General features: G+C 42.8%; 3 protein-coding genes across 10 annotated transcripts; 1 reads left to right on the top strand and 2 right to left on the bottom strand.

Annotated features, from left to right (window-relative positions):
- Window positions 1-231: 231 nt before the first annotated feature.
- Window positions 232-3,329, bottom strand: LOC112293509 (uncharacterized). Of its 3 annotated transcripts, XM_024543008.3 has the most exons (3): window positions 2,937-3,329; window positions 1,016-2,795; window positions 232-741 (listed from the first exon to the last, which is right to left on the bottom strand). In XM_024543008.3, exons 2-3 carry the CDS (start codon window positions 2,353-2,355, stop codon window positions 396-398), a joined length of 1,686 nt encoding a protein of 561 aa, XP_024398776.1. In that variant the 5' UTR covers window positions 2,356-2,795; window positions 2,937-3,329; the 3' UTR covers window positions 232-395. The 3 variants fall into 3 exon arrangements, with proteins under 3 accessions (XP_024398776.1, XP_024398775.1, XP_090113083.1); XM_024543007.3 differs by having other exon boundaries at window positions 1,016-3,329; XM_090256957.1 differs by having other exon boundaries at window positions 598-830; window positions 1,016-3,329.
- A 547-nt stretch (window positions 3,330-3,876) lies between these two features.
- LOC112293511 (uncharacterized) lies at window positions 3,877-8,897 on the top strand. 6 transcript variants are annotated; one of them, XM_090256961.1, is made up of 5 exons: window positions 3,877-5,911; window positions 6,210-6,376; window positions 6,766-6,924; window positions 7,168-7,247; window positions 8,028-8,897. In XM_090256961.1, exon 1 carries the CDS (start codon window positions 3,877-3,879, stop codon window positions 5,152-5,154), a length of 1,278 nt encoding a protein of 425 aa, XP_090113087.1. In that variant the 3' UTR covers window positions 5,155-5,911; window positions 6,210-6,376; window positions 6,766-6,924; window positions 7,168-7,247; window positions 8,028-8,897. The 6 variants fall into 6 exon arrangements, with proteins under 6 accessions (XP_090113087.1, XP_090113086.1, XP_090113085.1 ...); XM_090256960.1 differs by having other exon boundaries at window positions 7,993-8,897; XM_090256959.1 differs by having other exon boundaries at window positions 7,893-8,897.
- Window positions 8,898-12,156: 3,259 nt separating this feature from the next.
- Window positions 12,157-14,804, bottom strand: LOC112293510 (uncharacterized). The gene is made up of 3 exons (XM_024543009.3): window positions 13,518-14,804; window positions 12,976-13,330; window positions 12,157-12,823 (listed from the first exon to the last, which is right to left on the bottom strand). Exons 1-2 carry the CDS (start codon window positions 14,554-14,556, stop codon window positions 13,032-13,034), a joined length of 1,338 nt encoding a protein of 445 aa, XP_024398777.1. The 5' UTR covers window positions 14,557-14,804; the 3' UTR covers window positions 12,157-12,823; window positions 12,976-13,031.
- Window positions 14,805-19,019: the final 4,215 nt, after the last annotated feature.

Here is a 19,019-nt window from a genome sequence, read left to right as displayed (position 1 = left end):
GTACACCTATGTGCCGTTTTGTACCCATGGTATCCTTATCATACAATTATCTTGATAAAACCAATAAAATACTAAGAGAAAGATGGAAGGGGAAAAAAACTTTTCTTAACTTCTTGCAGGAAAGTTGAATTTTGAACACTGAATTCTTGCAGAAACCATAAGAATTAACAATCGGTTGGAACTGCGTAATACAATTCCTTTGATTGAAGACTCCAACTTATCAAACATCAAAGAAAGCAGAATAGAGATTTTTGTATAAAATATTTCATGAAACTTTAGGCTTCACACTTGAGTTATCAGCGTTTATCTATGAAAGACAATGTGAAGCAACATTCTCTTTAGAGCTGAGATAATTAGGATTCATCTCTGGAAGACGATGTGAAGCTGCCTTGCCTTCACGGCTGAGCCTTCGGGTTCGGACTCCAGTGGCTTTTGCTCAACGCATAATGTCCAGTGCCGGTGGGATCAGAAGGAAAGATGGACATAAACCACCTCTGCGCTCCCAAATCACAAACTCCTATTGTTGACTGATTCGGAGGACCCACCAGAAAGCAAATGTAGTCGTGGTCACCTGCACAGTCATACTCTCTCATCGACGTCTCGCTCTCGAACAGGTTCATGAAGATGTCATCCGGCATTTTGGTCACTGGATTGAACACACCGGTCGGGAATCCGTTGACGATCTCCACCTCGTAAATTTCGATCGTTTTTGCTGCCTCTAGTGCTCTCGTCACTGCGTATCTGCATCAGTAGGAAAAGCCGCCGGAGATCCAATTCGTCTCAGTGTTGAACGAGCCACGCAGAGTCAGGAAGAACGATACACATGTTCACTGTGCAGCAAGTAGTCTCACTGTCTGAGTTTCGTTTCGTTTCGGTCGTGGTTCTTGGTGCGACAGATATAAACAAACTTTGTCGGTTGTGGCTGGTCACCGTGTTATTACAAATGAGTTTTACGGCTCAACATGTGGTCGATGCTGTTGATTGAGTATGAAAGTGTGAAGGGGCAGAGCCTTACACTGGACCTCCAGCTCGACACTGCACAACGCGCGGAGCTTGCAGAGGCTCAGGATGAGGCATTCCGTCTTCACCCAGAATTTCAAAATCGACGGAGTGCCATTTGAGGGTTGACGCTTGGACGTAAAATATTTTGTTGATCCAGATACGGCGGCCTCGAGGCATTGCTGCAACTGAGTGTTGCCTTCTGCTCATTCGCTCGGTTCCTTTCCGCTCAGATCCTTTCCTAGTCGAAGTCGTCACTTCTTCAACCTCTTCTTGACCACCAAGGTAGAAACCATCTTCCCTCCTCGCTATCCCTGTCTTCGACAAGCTTTGTATCCTTGTTCTCCCAACAGCCATCCCAGAGATCCATGTATCGGAGCGCGAATCGTATGTCATGAAAATGAGTTCATCACTTGCTGGGCCACTCAAACTCGATCGCTCATGATGACTGCCCACAACGTGCACCCTGTACCTCAACCTGGCCGTAGATTTGTTGTCGCCGCTGCTGGGGTTGCTACGTAGGATTTCTAAGCACGCGATTTTATCCTCCAATTTCTTGTTCGTGTGACGAGGCAAGAACTTTATCTCTTTAGTAAGCGGATTGCACACAACAAGGATAGATTGTTGTGGGTACAAACTATGATTGTAATCGTCAGCATGTGGAATCGGCGGTGTATGGATGTTCCTTTTCCGAGGCTGAATCCCGCCGTTGACACACAGAAGACCTCCGTCTCCCGCTATGATGTCCACCACGTCTTTCGGGAGAAAATCTATCCCTGGCATAGCAAGCCATTCTGAATCCCCCTGGACTTGGAAGCTCAGTTGGTTACCGTTGAATGCAAAGAGTTCCCCGCTCTTCAAGTCCGTTATCACTGGAAAGTAGGACTTGCCAACGATGTCGGAGGCAAGGGTGACATCCCTCAGGATACTATCAGCACCATCTTTTGGCGTCGCATGGAGAGCACTTGCTTCTGATTTATGAAATTCTGTTCCATAATCAGGGAGATGTTCATTAAGCTCATGGGATAAATCACCTGGTGCATCGACTGTGATTAAGTTAATACAGTTCGCGGTGCCCAATGGATTATGAGGTTGCAAAAGGTCAGAAATCGTGCCAACTGGACTCTTAGTTTGGTATCGCTTCTGCACATTTTGTGAACTTAGTTTGTCAGGGAAATCAACTTGAGCGATAGCATTCACATATTTGGTGCAAATACTCCGTTTCGCACTTTCATTGCCAAGTGGCTGCGGTGAGGGACCTAATGATCGACCTGGCCTGAGGAAGATAGTCTCCGGCTCGGTGTTAAATTCATGACCCACTACGTCCACTGCTGCCTTGGACCAGCAGCAGGACATTGGCAAAATCGAAACCCTGTAATGTCGTCCCTGTCGAGATCACTCACCCAGCTACCGTCTCATTTGCACGGAACTGTAAACTCTTCAATAACCCTACTACTTAATTGGTGAGCCCAGCTGATTGCCACAATACATACACCCATACCCCAATAGCACACATCTTCTGAAAATTCTAAGCGTCGCCCCAGAACATGATCAGGTATGTAGAAATTCCCAAAGTGTCGTCAATGGATTTGTTCTGCTATACTGAACAAAGCCACTTGTTCAACCTTCAGGAGACTTCAAAAGGCGCTGCTAGGCTTCTGCTTCAACGATTCAGAGCACTGATGTCGGCACTGGTTACGCACTTGTTGTGTCAAAGATTGAAGCAGACTGTATGCCAAAGCTATTAACTTGCTTTAAGGTCTGGCCTTTGGTTGTTCCGGTATTGGCAAGGAAACCTGCATGAAAAATAAAGAAAGGCATTGTAAAACACTTGACATGTAGACACATCCAGACCCCTCCGCACAAGGATTATGTGAGTTCTGTCATCTGGGATGTGTGGGGGCAGTTGAGCTGTGCATTTTCACCCTTTGGTGTACCATGATAGATGCACGATCAATTACACCAGGGCTTTGATACTTGTGAAATCCTTTCCGTTGAGTCATTTGACCTTTGAACCCCTCCGCATCCGTCGACCTTCTGTCCCGAGTCCAAGTGACCTGGTGACTTCATGTACCCAGGTTATAAAACAAGTCCCCGAAAGCAACAGATGGAAAAAGAATGAATCGTCTGGCTTGCATATCCATAAGTTAAGTAATCAACTGAATTTTACATTTGAAAGGTTCTTTGCAAGTAGTGAAGAGATTTTGCCTTTGTGATGAAGCCCCTGCATTCACTAGGAAAACATGATATGAACGGACTCCCCTAAAAAGTTATCAAATGTTGAATCATATCTGTTATCTACATATATCTCTCCTCCAAGTGTAACAGTGGGTGCATTCGTACCAAACGATTAGCCTTTGCGTCTGCAGAGCGGCCAGATGACATGTAAAGGGTGGAGCTCTAATGTAAGCGGAATCGGTCAAAAATGAAGGAAAGAGGACAATAAAGTCATCTCTGAATGGAGTACGCAAACGTACTATTGCACTTCAATCATAATTTTCCCAAGTTTCCAGACGCGGCAAAGATGCGGTTCAAGGTTCCAATATCCTTTTTCCTCGTCCAAGAGAGAGTTAACCTCTGCTGCGACTAAGAGTACTTCCTTCAGCAAAAGGGTTTCAATTGCCCTGAATTGCAGAAAATAGGTTGTTGCAAGTAGATAAATCTGGTTTAAACGTCAGAATGTCACCAATTGAGCAAGTCTCTAAAATCTGTACTCAAGTAACACACGATATTTGAACTCAGAATCCTCAAAGTAGATCCTCAAACCTCACCCAGTCCAAGGATTTTTCCGGTTCTGGCAAACTACGTCAATCTAAAGTACCCCACAAACACTGATAACGGTGAAGGGCACAAAATAGAGGACGCCTGCAGTCCGCTATGAGTTGGTGCAAGAAGGAAGGTCAGCAATGTGCACGCATAATGGACTCCTACTATCTTAAACCACTAGACCCGCATATATGGCAAGAGCTTCCTTCTCTTCTCGTAGCCCTAATAATCTCCAAACTTCCAATTATGAAGCTCATTGAAGTGGTACAGCACTGTAGGAGGTTCATAAAAAACCAAGTGATGGATTCACCTCCCCAACTCCTGCAGGAACATCGATCCGTAGAGTGCTTATTTCCGATCTTCGCCACGTCTGAAAGTGGCCGCATGTCGGCATTTGGTGTGAAGAGCCAAAGCTGGAAGCCAATGCCGGGGCTCGATTTCCTTCCCCACGATGTAAAACATGTGCTTGCTGGATCGGGAGGATTGATGTGTGTCACCAGCAGTCAATATCAGTATCGGTGGAGGGAGAAGACTACACAAGCACAAGAAATACTTTCCGCTAGGAAGAGCATTCAGCCACAACCAGTTATCGTCATTTGTAATTCTCTGACAAGGAAAACGCGTGTACTACCTCCCATGCCAAGTGCGCTCAGATTTGCCGTTGCACACTTGAAGATACGCACACGCGCAAGCAACTACGCACTGTATCTCGCCGGTTGGGATGAGGAAGCCAATGCAATGGTCGTCACAGTCTTCACTTCCAAGGCACAAGCATGGGTAGGATGGAGGTCGCTTCCAAATGACCTGCGACCAATCAGTTCAGCATTCCCTGGAGCCGTCTCATGCGCCGTCCTTCAGAACGAAATGTGGCTCGCCGCAGAGAACAGATGGGCAGGCTACTGGAGACCGCGAATCACAGGCTTCGATTTCAACACCCAAAGCTGGAAATATGTACTGCACTGGCTTTCTAACTATGAGGCACCGAGATTAGTACAAGCAGACGATTGCTTGTATGTAGTGTCCACGTTTTCGGAGAAACCCTTCAGCCTCCATATCTTCGAGGTCGTCGGAGCATGCGAAAGAGAGTGCCCATACAGCAACTTTGAAGAAGTCGCACAGATGCCGTGTAATGTCCACCGCAAGTTTTTCGACGTTGTCGTTAGAAAGCCTCGACCCTGCCAGATCAGATGGAAGTGTCGGGCTGATAATGGGTTCATCTTTTTCTACAATACTGAGTCCGGAGGTCTTGTTTGGTATAATATCGGAGCAGTTATGGACGGTAGGGAGAGGCCATGGGGTTTCACTGCAAACAGGACAAACAAACTCGACTCCGATTACACGACCATGGTGAACTGCATGTGGCAACCTTCTTTTGCCGCACCAGTTTGACTATGCGTTGATCACAGTACCGTCAATTGAGCATACATGCCCAATTGATTGTGTTGACACAGAACCCAATGAACGAGCTACTTCCACAGATGTAACAAGGCTGCAACGACGAGAAGGGCAGACCTGGCAGAGAGGACAAAGAATAAAAGAGAATAGAAAAGAGTGTGTAACCCAATTTGCCCCTCAGGAACTTCCGCTGCCGGGATTCGGACCCAGGTGGCACAGGTGAGAGCTGAAGTATCCTGATCTTGAAGTTGCCTACGGGGTCAAACAAACGTCGGAGTGCGGTACAATGAGTGCATCTGCACGTGTCCATGGGCCAGTGGCCGTAGGTAAGGCCAGGTCCTTCGGACCTGCCTGAAAGTGATTCTAATGATGCATGTATATAATTTTATGAACTCTAGTTTTCTGGAAGTATTGCTATGTAGTGATAAGTCGTGTAGTGAATAGTCGTGTACCTGGCTTTCCTATGGTACATCCTCTTAATCGGAGTAGTGCATCTTCCTTTGTTAGTGGGGGTGAGGCGGGGCGAGGTCGAAGTACTGTCTCCTGCTGGCCATCCAAGTGTGGAAGTTGTTGCCTTGGAGGTGTTGTCCTGTTGCTGCAAAAACTTCAAGCGTTGTAATGCTTCCGTTGAATGAGGGATTATTTCTAGCCGATTCGACAATTCAGTGCAAGTCTTCGGGGCCGTAAGGAACCGCATCGAAGTAGCGTTGCCTCATTTCATTCATGTGTTGCTGGCGTCGGAGTGTGCGGGGTGAGTCCGGTGGTTGAAGATGTCTTTCTCTTTCGACTTCTTCCAGGATTACTTCCACCTCTCGATCCAAGTCTGTTAAGCGGTTTGATGCGATGTTGATTGCTAATGTGTCATCTTCCTATGTTGTATCGTTCGGGGGTGATTGGTCATTGTCGGAAGATGGAGTGACCACTGCAGGGTTACGTAATTTGTGTTCGACCTCTTCAAAGAGAGCCTCAATGGCTAATGAAAGGTCACTGCTCCCCGAGTTCGTGTCCGTGGCGTCTGATGGCGATGCCAATTTGTGTGGGATGTCCAGGTTTGGTGGGGTAATGTCCACCGCCAGTGTCTGCGGCAAAAAGGTTGCGGGCGGTAGCCAATTCCATTTGGGTGGACGACCCGGTGTTGCGAATACCCCATGACTTTTCCAGACTTTGTTGAAGAGTACGATTAGCTCGTTTATCTTTTCAAGGGATCGGCTATACCGTGAGATGCTTCTCTATACTTTGGCTCCTATTTGAATTACTGTTTTTTATGCGTAGAAGATGACCTTACCCAGGGAGAATGTCTGTCACGAGATTTCTTCGTCGCATTTCTGAACCTAGATTGTTCCATTTCAGGATTGCTCGAAGAAGGTCCCATGGTGTGTTTCAGTTGATCGGGATTCTGGTACTAGAGTCCTAGGATGTTGTTTCAGAAATGGTATTGCGCCCTGGTGGAAGTAGTAAGCCGAATCGGATTTCTTGCCAGTTAGTATAAGGCGGTTGGAGGCCATAATGAGATCGTAGGGCTGTGAATTGGGACCATATTGGTGCTACTCGCGGGCAGCCATAGAGGGCGTGCTCACATGTTTCTATGGCGTCGTCGTGGCACAGACTGCAGGTACCTACCCATGATGCTTTGGAGCGCCATTCGCCAATCGGTAGCCCCTTGCAAGATGGAGCTATTGCATGGCTACAATCTTGCTAGGGAACCAAGAGTGCCAGATTCTTTGGATGGCTTGTTTCCTTCGCTGATATGAGTATCCTTGCTGGGTGAGGTCCTGGAAACCTTTCATTTGATGGTAACCTATGTGGTATCCCCATCTTTGTCGTGTACTCATAGAAGTTACAAGCTTTTAGGGGACCGACTTTTTTCCAATCCCATTCCTTAGGGTCCCAGTCTAAATGGCTTATTGGAACTGTACCAAAAAGCCAGACACAAGCTTTGGCCACGTACTCCAATGGATATTCCTTGGGGTTATAGTCTGATACTACGTTTTTCTTTCCCGTTGACAGGATGATACGGACGTGGTATGGTGTAGTATGTGAACCTATGGCCCTCTTTATAAAGTTTTCGGAGTGCCATGTTCTTGAAGGTTGGTGTACAACATCTTTGATCTTGAATACTCCTCTTTTTGCCCAAGTTGAAAATGTTGAGTTTGGATCTAGTCCGAAAGGGTCTCCAGTGGGTTGTGTGATAAGGTAATTTCCGAACAGAGGTTGACGAAGGATTTCTGTAGGGTGAGAGGGAGGGGCTTGCTGTAGTCCCGATTTAATTGAATTCCAGGCCTAGAAAGTTGCTTGCCATAGGGGAGACGAGCCGCGAGGGGGAGGGGTGTGTTCTGCTTGCCATTATCAAGAGCAGGTTTCTAGGCCATCTCCCTACGCCCGTCGGTTTGTTACGATTGAGGTAGTGACATGCAAAAATCTTCCAGGGTTCATATCCTGGTTGCAAGCATCTTATAACTAGTTTGGTCATTAATGCATGTATATGCAGTTTCGGGTCGAGCACTTTGGCACCTCCTGAATCAGTTGTCTGGATTAGGCCTTCCTAGCTAATTTTGGCTCTGGTGGTTGAGCCGATTTTTGCCTCCCATATACAGTTTCGGATTAGTTCCCTGACAGTTTTGAATGTTATGTTTGAAGTGGCCGAACAGGAGCTGAGATACCAAATTATTGCTAAGATGGTTTGGTTTGTTGTCATTATTCTACCAAATAAAGAAAGATTTTTTGATCCCTAGGTGTTGAGGCTAGACGTGAGGCTTTGGAAAATCTTATTGGATGTGTCCGAAGGCGCCATAAATCCAATAGGAAAGCCTAAGTAACACGTTGTACTTCCAGAGAGGAGCCATTTCATTCTTGGATCGTTTGTCCAGTTCCAAGTGCAAGGGTGTTGGGAAGCCCATATTCCGATCGATTTCTGCCAGTTTATCTTTTCTCCACTTCCTTCACATTAAATGGTGAGTATCTCCATGGCCCTATCCAGATTAGTTTCGTTTTCTTGTAGATAGAGAGCTGAATCATCAGCGTACATTTGATTAGTGGTGGATCTGCCGTCGGGGAGAGTGAAGCCGTCTAATGCTCTATTTGGGTCTGCAAGCATATGTCTGAGGACGTCTCCTGCGAGTAGATAGAGGTAGGGTGCTAAGGGGCACCTTTGCCTTACGGATCGTTGGAGTGAAAATTGTTCATCTGGAGTACCATTATCACTTGTGCGGATGCTTCCTTATTTAGTCCCATCACAAGGTCCACCCAGTCTTGTGGAAAGCCCATATGTAGCATTGTTTCTTCTAGGAACTTCCAACTAATTCTATCATATGCCTTTTCGAAGTCCAATAGAAGAAGGATCAAGGATTAGTTACTCTCTATTGCCCAGGCCATTGCTGATCGTACCATAAAGGTGTTGTCAAAGATGCATCTTCCTAGCACAAAAGCTGTTTGAGAACTTCTTTATCCAGATGGGGAGGAATGGTATCATACGATTTGCAAGGATTTTGGCGATTATCTTGTAGACTGAGCTTAGTATGGAAATCGGCTTGAAGTTGGTGAGATATACGAGTTCCCCTCCCTTTGGAATTAGACAGATCGTGCTTGTATTGAGTGATCGATACAGGGCTTTGGTAGTAAAGATTTCGGTGATCAGGCCTAAGAGGTCGCCGATTATGTCATCCAAGAAAGTTTGAAAGAACTCGATGGAGATACCATCGAGACCGGGTGATTTGCCGATAGGCAGACCTTTGACTGCTTCTCTTGTCGTGATGGGGTTTTGGTGAGCTGGATGCCTTGTTCCCTAGTTACACAGCATGGGACACTTCTAAAACAGTCCCCTCTGGCTTAATGGTTTGACTCTACTGTGTTGTCACGGGTGTAGAGCTTTTTGTAGTACGAGTCTACATGGCCTTGCATTTCCCCGTGCTCAGTTAACACTCAGCCTTCGTCCAGTAGTTCCCTTATGGTTGTTGGTTTTTTGAAACCGGTATGGTACTCAAAGAATTTGCGATTACAGCGATCTCCGATCCTGGTCCATTCTGAAAGGTGTCTATCATGTTTGGCTTCGAGGTATTTCTGTCGGTGGTTTTGGAGCTCGATCTGTGCTGTATTTAGGCTGTCTCTGGCATGTTGATCGTTCCAATCGGTTTAGAGTGCTAGTTTTGCTTCGAAAATCGGAATGAGTTGGGTTACAAACGCAACTTTACGCTGGATATGGTGTGCTGTGGTCTGCTGGTCGCTGTGTTGTTTGATTGCTTTCAAGCATTCAACGAAGCGAGTGCACCACATGTTGTACCAGACTGCTAGTAGTAGTTCTTTTTCAGTGTCATTGGTGAGCAGGTAACGGTTGAATTCTGGTTTTCGCGGAGATCTGTTATTGCGCGGTTGAAGACGGACGAAAACTGGAGCATGGTCAAATACATGAGCTAGGGTAGGCCAGATTGCCGTTTGGCCGCCGATCTTAATCAGGTTCTGGTTCATGTAAAAACGGTCCAGCCGAGAGCAGATCATGTTGGGTGTGGTGCGTCTGTTGTCCCACGCGTAAATCTTAGGAGAGACTTTGCGGAATTTGTTCGCACGAAAGCTAACTTGCAGGCCGAGATGTATAAGTAGGTCATTCCATGCAATAACTTCCATGTTCTCCCTTCCAGTTGTTGGTTATCCGCCTAATTTATCCTCTAGTTGGTCGTTCATATTGAAATCGCCTCCTAGTATCCAGTCGGCCGAGGGAAGGTGGTAGTATCGGATCTTATTCCACAGGCGGGTTCGAGAGCCTGTGTAGTTAAAAGCGTAGATGTTCAGGATCCCGATTTTGATTCGGGAGGTCCATTGAAGGGTTCCGAACTGAGCTCTACCCTTCAAAATCACGTCGTGTTCGCAGACGAGGTTGGCTACTCTTGCTGTTAAGAGTATGCCAGTGCCCCCATTGAAGCTGTCAATGTTGGCGCTATAGGTGGCCTCATACCACAGGGAGAGTCCTTTGGGAAATTTGATTTGTTTGGTGTTGGACTTCCCCTCTTCCAATGAAAGCTTGTGTTCTTGTATGAGAAGGATCTCTGGGGGGATAAGATTTCTGAAAGAAATCTCGAATTTCTCGTCGCTTACGTGCCCCTGATATATCACGTCCAAGCCCTTGGACATTAAGCGACACCATGGTTAGTGGATTATTCATGGTTGCTGTCCGGTTTGTGGGGTAGCGGACTCCCGTGTCGTAGTCTCTTTCCTCATGATTGGGTGGGTGTGGTCTTCGATCGGTTTTAGTGTCTTGCATCCCAGAAAGGAGGAGAGGGTGTTTATTTAGACCATTGTGGGATTAGGCTACTGTACTCGAGAGTATATTCTATATCTCCTTCGCCGTCCAGCCGTAGTATTAAGACCGACTGTGGGATTACGGCCAGAGACGTATCCTAGGACCATGAAGTTGGATAGTTGGTGCATCTTGCCCTTGTAGGAGTTGAGGCGATCTGGTGGGAGTTCAATCCTCAAGGGAGGGTTGCGTTCCGGGTTATCTAGGTGTTCTATCTCGTCCTTGGTTTCTGTTGTCTCCTCGTTTCCCGACCTCTGGAGGTGTTGTTTGGGGGACTCTTCCGGAATTGATGGGAGGACCGCTACCTGTTTCGGGGGAATGGTTCCATGGTGGTGATCTGGGTAGTGTGTGTGGAGGTATCGTGCGAGATCTGGAGCTACCCTGTTGACTAAGGCTTCGACCTCTTCGTATTCCGTTTTGAGGAAGGAGAGGCCGAGGTGCGGGTGTTTTCTCAAAAGGTTTTGGCCTGCTAGTCTTCGTCCTTGTATCTGGTTCTTTGTGGCTTGGAAGATTGTAAGATCCGAGTCCCCTCCGTAGTCCGTGTGGTCTGCCTCGCTGGTAACAGTATAGTGAAGTGAATCGTGTGAGCTTAAGCTGTTCCTGCGATGTTTTTGTGCTTTCCTGTGTGATTCTCTCATCTGCGCTAGCTATTGGCCCTGCTACTGTTTGTGTGGCAATGGTTTTACCAATCAATGGTGCTATGGCCCGACGGGATACCGAATTTGTGTCCATTGTGCTGGAAATGACGAAAATTGGGTGTAAAATGAACTACGATGGATTCACTTCACTATACTGTTACTAGCGCGTTGCAAAGAAGCACAATCAGTAAGCTAATCTCGCTGGAAACACCATTCCTAGAAATCCGGATCTAGTGCAAGAATGCGGCTCCGATTTTCACGGAGCTCCCCAGCCGACCCCTGCCGAGTATCCTAACCATCTAGACAACAACGGATGCGAACAACAGTGTAACCTGCCGCTGCCGATGCACCGCGCGCAAGCGTCGGAAAACCCTCTCTTTCGTGAGCTTCCGCTTGCGGTAACATCCTGCATCCAACACTACATTATACTATACTAGTCAACAATTTCTTAATTCCCGAAAGGTTGACTAAAACCAGAATCGGCTAGAGCTGACTGTTTCATTTAAAGGTAAAATCGACAAATAAAAAAATAATAATAAATAAAAATCACGTTCACAATTGTGTTGTTCGTTTACAGTTCACAATTGTGAACGTGAGTCGTAGTAAGCACGCTCGCCGCAAGTATTACAATGGATATAACTATTGAAGTACACTCGGTGAGTGTGCTTACTAGGACTCTCTTTCCATCTATTCCGCACCTATTGAAACCCATAAATCCAAAACATGATACAATTGGTTTCGCGACATCCCACCGATCATTTGTTCTCAGGATAGCTCGATACATTTTTGTACAGGTTTGAAGCCAGTAGTACGGCACTGGTGGTCTCACTTCTCTTGACTTTCACACTGTCGTTCCATTTCATTCTATTCCACGGATTTGCGCAATGTGCTACATTGTTGTGCAATTCATGGAAACTAAGACAACCTTTCCGTTCAAAAGACCCTGGACAATGTTGCATCCTTCAGAGATCGTGGCACTGAAAACCTGGTAAGAGAAAAAATAAGGTTTTGGAAGCTCATGTACGTTCAGGTGATTTGATTGCATACAATTTGGAAGATGTACGACCCATGTGTCGACAAATTGTAGATAGATAGTACTGGTTAACTTTCGTGTACCTCAACAATTTTCCAGTTCTGAAAGAGCAACATGAACTCAATGCTCGAAACTCTGTAGCAACCAGGAGAATTTATCTTGTACGACTGTATAGTTTATCTCCTCTTTCTTCTCCATACGCAAAAGGAAGCAATAAAGGGTTACGACAAGCCGTCACCGTAACTACATTGAGCTCGAGTTGGGACGTGACATTCTGCGACGTCTCACTCGACATCCAAGTTTTCAGTGCTACAACTAATGAAAATTTAGACCCACTATGGGCATACATGTCCATCCTAAAGCAAAGCTGAATCCAGCAATGTGCAATTCTCATCGAGTATTGTACTGCTGAGAATTGATCCATGATGAGAACCACCGCTTCTAATTAGCCCCCTCAGACACGAGAATGGAAGTTTGACTCTCTGGTTTTATTGTCAGCCTACAGAAGTTCCATTATCACCAGATGCAATAAGAATCCCAGGTGATTGGAGGTGCAATATACGTGAGCTCCTACAGGACACCGCTATTTGCCAAAAAATTGATATAGATGTCAGATATTGTTGAAACTGACCGGCATCATGAAGAATCTGGAGCGCTGAAAGCCTCTTGTCATGATATCATCAATGTCGAACCCATTCATGAATTCTGGATATGCAGATCTTAAATATTTAGTTTTTGTTCTCGTCAGCATAACTGTAACATCCATTTAACCATCAAAATGCGCGGGACCTCGAAAATAAAGGACATTAATAAAGCAAGAAAAATCAGTGAAACGGCCCTGTTGACTTAGCAATTACCTTGAAACGTCATCTCTAACCCACCCAGAGTACATTCTGAAGCGGAGAAACTGATGTCAAAAATCCGAGTCGAACCCGATATTCCAAAAGCCTTCAGGAGTTGCAGGAGGAAGATCACGGTATCGATGGCGAGATTTGTCCATGTGATTGCACCGAGATTCCACCACGCCATTCGCGTCTTCAGCAAGGACGGCATCATAAAATTTCTTACACAATTTACACTCAGTAGCTTGCAAAGCTTCTCTTTCAGCTTTCTTCCTGACAGGCTCAACAAATTTAAACGTAGGGACTTTTGAGGGTTGTTTCCCCGAAGAATCCAATGATCTTTTACGATTGTTCGGCATCGCTGCAGGAGCTTCATCACATTCACGATAAACTTTTCGTCAGTCCTCAAAAATTGACGTGAAATCAGACATGGCCTGTAACCATCTACACTAACACAAAACAAAATAAAGTAAAATAATGAAATTGATGCGAGTTTGATTCTAATATAGATCCAAATAAAAGAATCACACCAACTACCAAAGGGAGTAATCGTATACCAGACTTATCAATAGTTCGATCTGGTTTGCGCTCAAGTTCTACATCAAGACCTACTGCTGCGTTGTTCTTTTTCAGAGGAATCTGAAGTTTGCCCTTGAAAGCTTCAGGAGACACAGGCTCCACCTTGACTTTCGCTTCATCGTCTCGGGAGCCAGAGGTTGAGGCGGTGGGTCCAGCGATATCCTCCGCTACGGTTTGAGGAGGATCGTACACAGGGTTACTGGGAGCGTGCATGTCAGAAGCAACCGGACCAGAAGACCTACCAACTCCCCCCCGGACCTGTGCCTCCTCAATCTTCCGTCTACGAATCTTCGGAGGCTTTTCCAAGCCAGCTTCCAACGCAGCCTGAAGCTGATCTTGATGCGAAATCAAATTTCCGGCGTCCCCTTTCGATGCTAACCGTGTTTGCAAATAATTATACTGACTCTTCATACCTTTGTATTCTTTCGCAATATTCCTCATCTTCAGCCGCAGCTGCTCATTCTCTCGACGCAGACGCTGAATTTCTTCAACACTTTCCTCACTTTTCTGTTTGCTACGAAAATTCTCCTTCCCTGGCGTTGCAACACCACTGATTGCCAGGCTCCCTTGCTTTGAGACTGGCGTACGAGCCCTAACGGCTTCCGGAGTTATTGGAGCAAGTATCGGCCTACTATCATACCATTGATGTTCCGCCACGGCCTTTAGGTCAATCTCTTCAGAACCTCTGTCAATGTCATCAATCTGGGGCGGGGCAGCCACCTCAGCCGCAGCTATTTGAGATTGCTTCAACTCTGCCCTCAGCGTACGCAATTGTCCCTCCATTAACTCCCGCTCCTTTATCCAGGACGCCTGCTCATCCTCCACCCGCTTCAAAGCCTCCCGCATATTCTCAAGTTCTCTATGTAACTTGAGAGATAAAGCATCACAAATCATGATACCCATACGGTCGAGTCGCTCCCGCGCTTCGATTAGGGATACTCCTGGCTTCACCGATACGCCCTCGGTGAAGTGAGATTCGTCGACTGTTTCCTCGCCAGAAAGCACTTGCGCTTCCATTGCCACCCCTCCCAACAAAAAAAAAATGTGGAAACGAAACCAAAGAGAATTCTACAAATCGCAGCGAGAAAGAGACGGAAAACAGTAGTTAAACACTTAGTCACTGAAAGCAGAGAAAAATGCAGAAGAGAGGTACGCAGGACGAATTTGCGACTCCTGGGACACACAGACATGGCTGCCAAACGCAGGAGGGGGAAAGTTCTGCAGCAAGCCATTCAAAATTCCTTGCAAAGCTTCAACACGACGTCACAGCATTCTCCGCACGAAGGCGACGATGCGACAGGGGTGTCAATACCAAGCATCCATCCACGGGTATCAATATCGAACGAACATCGGACATGTATTGGCGGATATCAAGGACGTAGCCCGGTGTCACCACGCAGAAGACATATATTACATTCATAAGCAATTCTCCACGTGGAAGTAGCATCGACAATCTGTAGTGGCCTTCTTTGCGCTGTTAGCCGAAATTTGTCTCATCACGAAGTTTATCTTTGGTTCGGAATTGACTCAGATTTTTGGTCAGGCGTGCTACCATGTTTTGCGATCGCGAGTTGATGCTTGTGGAGCTATGTGCCTTCCCGTGGTTGCATCGTGTGCAGAGGATGGAAGACTGTGTTAGTATAATCATTGCCCTACATATTTAGGTCACTACCTATCTAATCAATATACACTACTATACATATATATATATATATATATATATATATTCAGTATAATTTACGTAGGCATTACTGTACATACTCAATATATATACCTAGTTATACATACATAGTAATCACGGTATATATTAAGTATGTATGTACTTAGTAGGATATACATAGTCAATATTATACGTATTCAGTATGTTAGTACTTAAGTAGAATATATAGTATAATATAGAGTATACAGTGAGTATAATGTACTCAGTATAATGTACGGTATCAAGAGTATTTAAGCACTATGAGGAACTAGACTCATCTTTTATGGTTTTTCTACTCATTCGAATACCTTCATAGTATCAAAGTGTAAAGAACATCAAGACCAAGCTCAAGTATGAGCAAGGTTAACTCTTAGCTTCTATGTGAAAGGCAATAATAGTATTTTTGCTTGTGTTTCTTTCCTCTTAATTCTTTTCTTTTAGGTGAGAAGACAATGAAAGTACTTACTATCTTACATGAGAAATTAAGCAAATAGATTATACAAGTAGGTAAAAGAATAAGAAAGAGCCTTATGTTTATGAGCTAATCAAATATATTTCAATAGCAAGTGAAGAGAATGGCTTATGTTAAAACTTAGACTTGTATGTCTCCAAGGAAAAACACCAAGAGTGTCATATAGACTTATAAAAGAGACTAATAAATACTTTTTTATAATATAAATAATAGTAGTGTTCAAAAACACTTACATCTACTTATGAGTTTTTAGCAATGTTCAAAAAAGATATTCAAAAGATACAAAGAGTATAAGAAACAAAGAAGACAAAAGATCTTGAGTGGATGAAAAAGACTACTAGTTTTTAGAAAAACTAATTACTCAAATTTGAGATCTAGATCTAGATTTCAGATTCAATAGGTACAATAGATAGGATTATATCAAAAGGTAACATGTTGGTAGGTGTTTCAAAATATTCTAATAAACTAATATACCTCTAAAAGTCAATCTTTATGAAGTACTTGATGCTAAATCATAATTTGTTGTAGCCAAATTTGTGGCACAAGCAACAAATACCAAGACATTTGTAAGCTCCAATTTGTTGTAGCCCATCATTGTCACAACACCAAACAAGTCAAAAGAAAAGGATATTAACACATTATATCTACTAAAAGATGTTGCTAAGCAACGAGATTACTAGTGCAAGTATGGAAAATCATTAAGAATACTATTGCTATCTATTATTGAGATAGTAAAACCAACAATCAAAGATTTGACTAATTCCTTGGATATTTGGTTAAAGTTAAAAATTCTATATGATACTAAGATAGAAGTAGGAAATATGATTATATTTGATAAGTGGAATAATCTTAAGATGGAAGAAAGATCTACTATTACAATCTACCTACAATAGATAAATTTTATCTTAAATCAATTGAAGAAAATAGATAAATATCCTAGAGACTTGACTATAGCATATAAAATCTTAAAAAGCCTACCAAAGAAGGTTAATATATTTAAAACTATTATTAGAAGTAAAGAAATAATACTAAATATTAATATATTTACCATATTATTCCTAATTAAAGAAATAATACTCAAAAATATCAATTTTAGTCAAAAATCTCAAATCTTGGAAATCATACTAAGTTATATAATAATATGATACTTTGTCACAAATATGGTGCAGTAGACCATCTAACTTATTTGTGCACTATGCCAACACTAGTATTTGGAAAATATATTCTATTATTTAAAGCTTAGAGGATAACAAACAATCACAAGCATTATTAAGCACATCTTGTGGTAATTCATGATAAAGAAAAAAGAGCTACATATACATATAAACAACCAAAAAAATAAAACATACCTTCAAAAATCTTAAAAGAAGTTTTATGTAAAGACTTAGTTATATTTTTTATTGAAGCTGTAATAAAAAATTAAATTATTAATTCAAATGTGACTCAATACTATTCTTGTGTCAAAGACATGAATTGGAAGAAGATACATAAACTTGAGAAATTTGTATTAAAATAAAAGTAAAAAAATAGAAATAAAGTAGTATGTATATTAATAGAAAATTGAAATAACTATTGCCAAAAGACAAGGAAACTAAAGACTATTGAATCTAGACTAAAAGCAAGAAAGGAATTGATAAAAGTGAAAAAGGCTTCATTCTTGCCTCTATATATACTATCTACTTAAGATCTATGTGGCAATCTTCTATAGGGCCTGTAAAAACATATTGACTTTGCATGACACATAGCTTGACTTACAAGACAAGTTTTCTATATGGTTGCCACAAAGTTAGCTTGTTCTGCAAACTAGTAACATATGTAGTATATGGATAGCTTGTTAAGCAAGTTTCTAACCTACCAATCAACTACAAACATATATAAAATCAAAACAATGTCTAAGAAGCTTCTAAAAAGCTATTCTAGCAAGTATTATAAAATTAATCTACTTTATTTAATTCTACCTATCTAGGTAATAATTACAATAAGTATATATCTGTAATATTACCCCCTTTTTCTAGGGACGAGTTCTACATGGAGTAGTGATTATATATTGAGGAAGTTTAATAGGTAACAAATTATATTTGCCACATACTCTCATCTTTGTTTTCTTTGAAGGTAGTTGATAGGTCTTCTCAGCCATCAATACTGTCCCATTTGAGGGCGGAAAGTCCATCATAAGATTTGATTATTGTTGAAACCTTCATAACTTCCTTCAAATAAAATATTTGTAACACCATTACGACTGGTGCTTACCTCCAATAGAATCATCAAATATCGAGAGACTTTTCTCAAGTCATGATATCAAACATGTTATATCTCACCATCTATTCAAGGAAGAATATGTTATTCTTAAAGGTCTTCATCCCCATAACGTCATCTTGAGGGCTAAGATAATCGTAATGTCTCATCCAGTAAGTCACCAAATAATGGCTCTTGAATTGAGTCCGTTGTCGTATTACGTATTGTCTTATTTAGGAATGCATCGGCACCTAGTTGTAGAAGGTGAGGTTGTATTTCATAAATATTCAAGAAACTCTAATTGGTTTCATCCATATGAGAAGAATATAATCTGAATTTCAATCCAAAATTACTAAAAAAAACTCTTTTTAGTAGTCTTAATCATACATAAATCCCAATTACCTTGTTACTTTCATATTTAAGTAATTTAGATTTTTCTTATAAGCCCCTATTCTAATCAATGAGCTTTAACAAGCTGTAACATCTAATGTGAGCATTCACTTGATACAAAATTTTGTATACAATTGTCAATGTAAGTCTTCTATATGCTCGAGAATTTTCAGCCCAATCCAACTTACAGATTGTGAGGAAACCTCCAAAAATTGCACTAATGTCACTTAGCCACCAACTTGAAAAGTGAAGCAAAAATCCAAGCAGTGATTTCTCCTTCTCCAACCGTTAACTTTGATTCAAAATTGGTGTGTAGCTTGATCATTAAATCCTTCAACACCATGTCAAATTTTACCTTGATCCGATTGATAGATCTCTAGATATCATAGAAACTCCACTCAACTTCAAACTGCCAACTTCCAAAATCTTCTTGTGCTAAAAACTAGATATCTCTAAATTATGCCATTAGATTATGACAAAATTTTGTGTATAATTAGCACATCCAATAACCCAAACAATATCAAATTTTGAACTGTAGATGCTACACCAATTGTAAGAATTAGCCAAAATTTCTAGCCCTAATTATATTATATAAAATCCAAGTCACCATTACAAACCCTGACTTTGAACAACGATTGCTAAGTCCTCAAAAACCTTCCAAAAACCACCCTTATGCCTCTGGAA

Source organism: Physcomitrium patens, chromosome 16 (genome assembly GCF_059467195.1).
Source record: "Physcomitrium patens ecotype Gransden chromosome 16, ASM5946719v1, whole genome shotgun sequence".
Classification (NCBI taxonomy): Eukaryota; Viridiplantae; Streptophyta; class Bryopsida; order Funariales; family Funariaceae; genus Physcomitrium; species Physcomitrium patens.
This window is presented reverse-complemented; position numbering and strand designations above follow the sequence as displayed.

Excerpts from the sequence above, each read along its gene's own strand:
- LOC112293509 (XM_024543007.3), bottom strand. The coding sequence starts at position 2,355 with ATGTCCTGCTGCTGGTCCAAGGCAGCAGTGGACGTAGTGGGTCATGAA. Across the intron at positions 742-1,015 it reads TGTCGAGCTGGAGGTCCAGT|ATACGCAGTGACGAGAGCAC; the intron begins GTAAGGCTCTGC and ends CTACTGATGCAG.
- LOC112293511 (XM_090256961.1), top strand. The coding sequence starts at position 3,877 with ATGAGTTGGTGCAAGAAGGAAGGTCAGCAATGTGCACGCATAATGGAC.
- LOC112293510 (XM_024543009.3), bottom strand. The coding sequence starts at position 14,556 with ATGGAAGCGCAAGTGCTTTCTGGCGAGGAAACAGTCGACGAATCTCAC. Across the intron at positions 13,331-13,517 it reads TCGAACTATTGATAAGTCTG|CTCCTGCAGCGATGCCGAAC; the intron begins GTATACGATTAC and ends AATGTGATGAAG.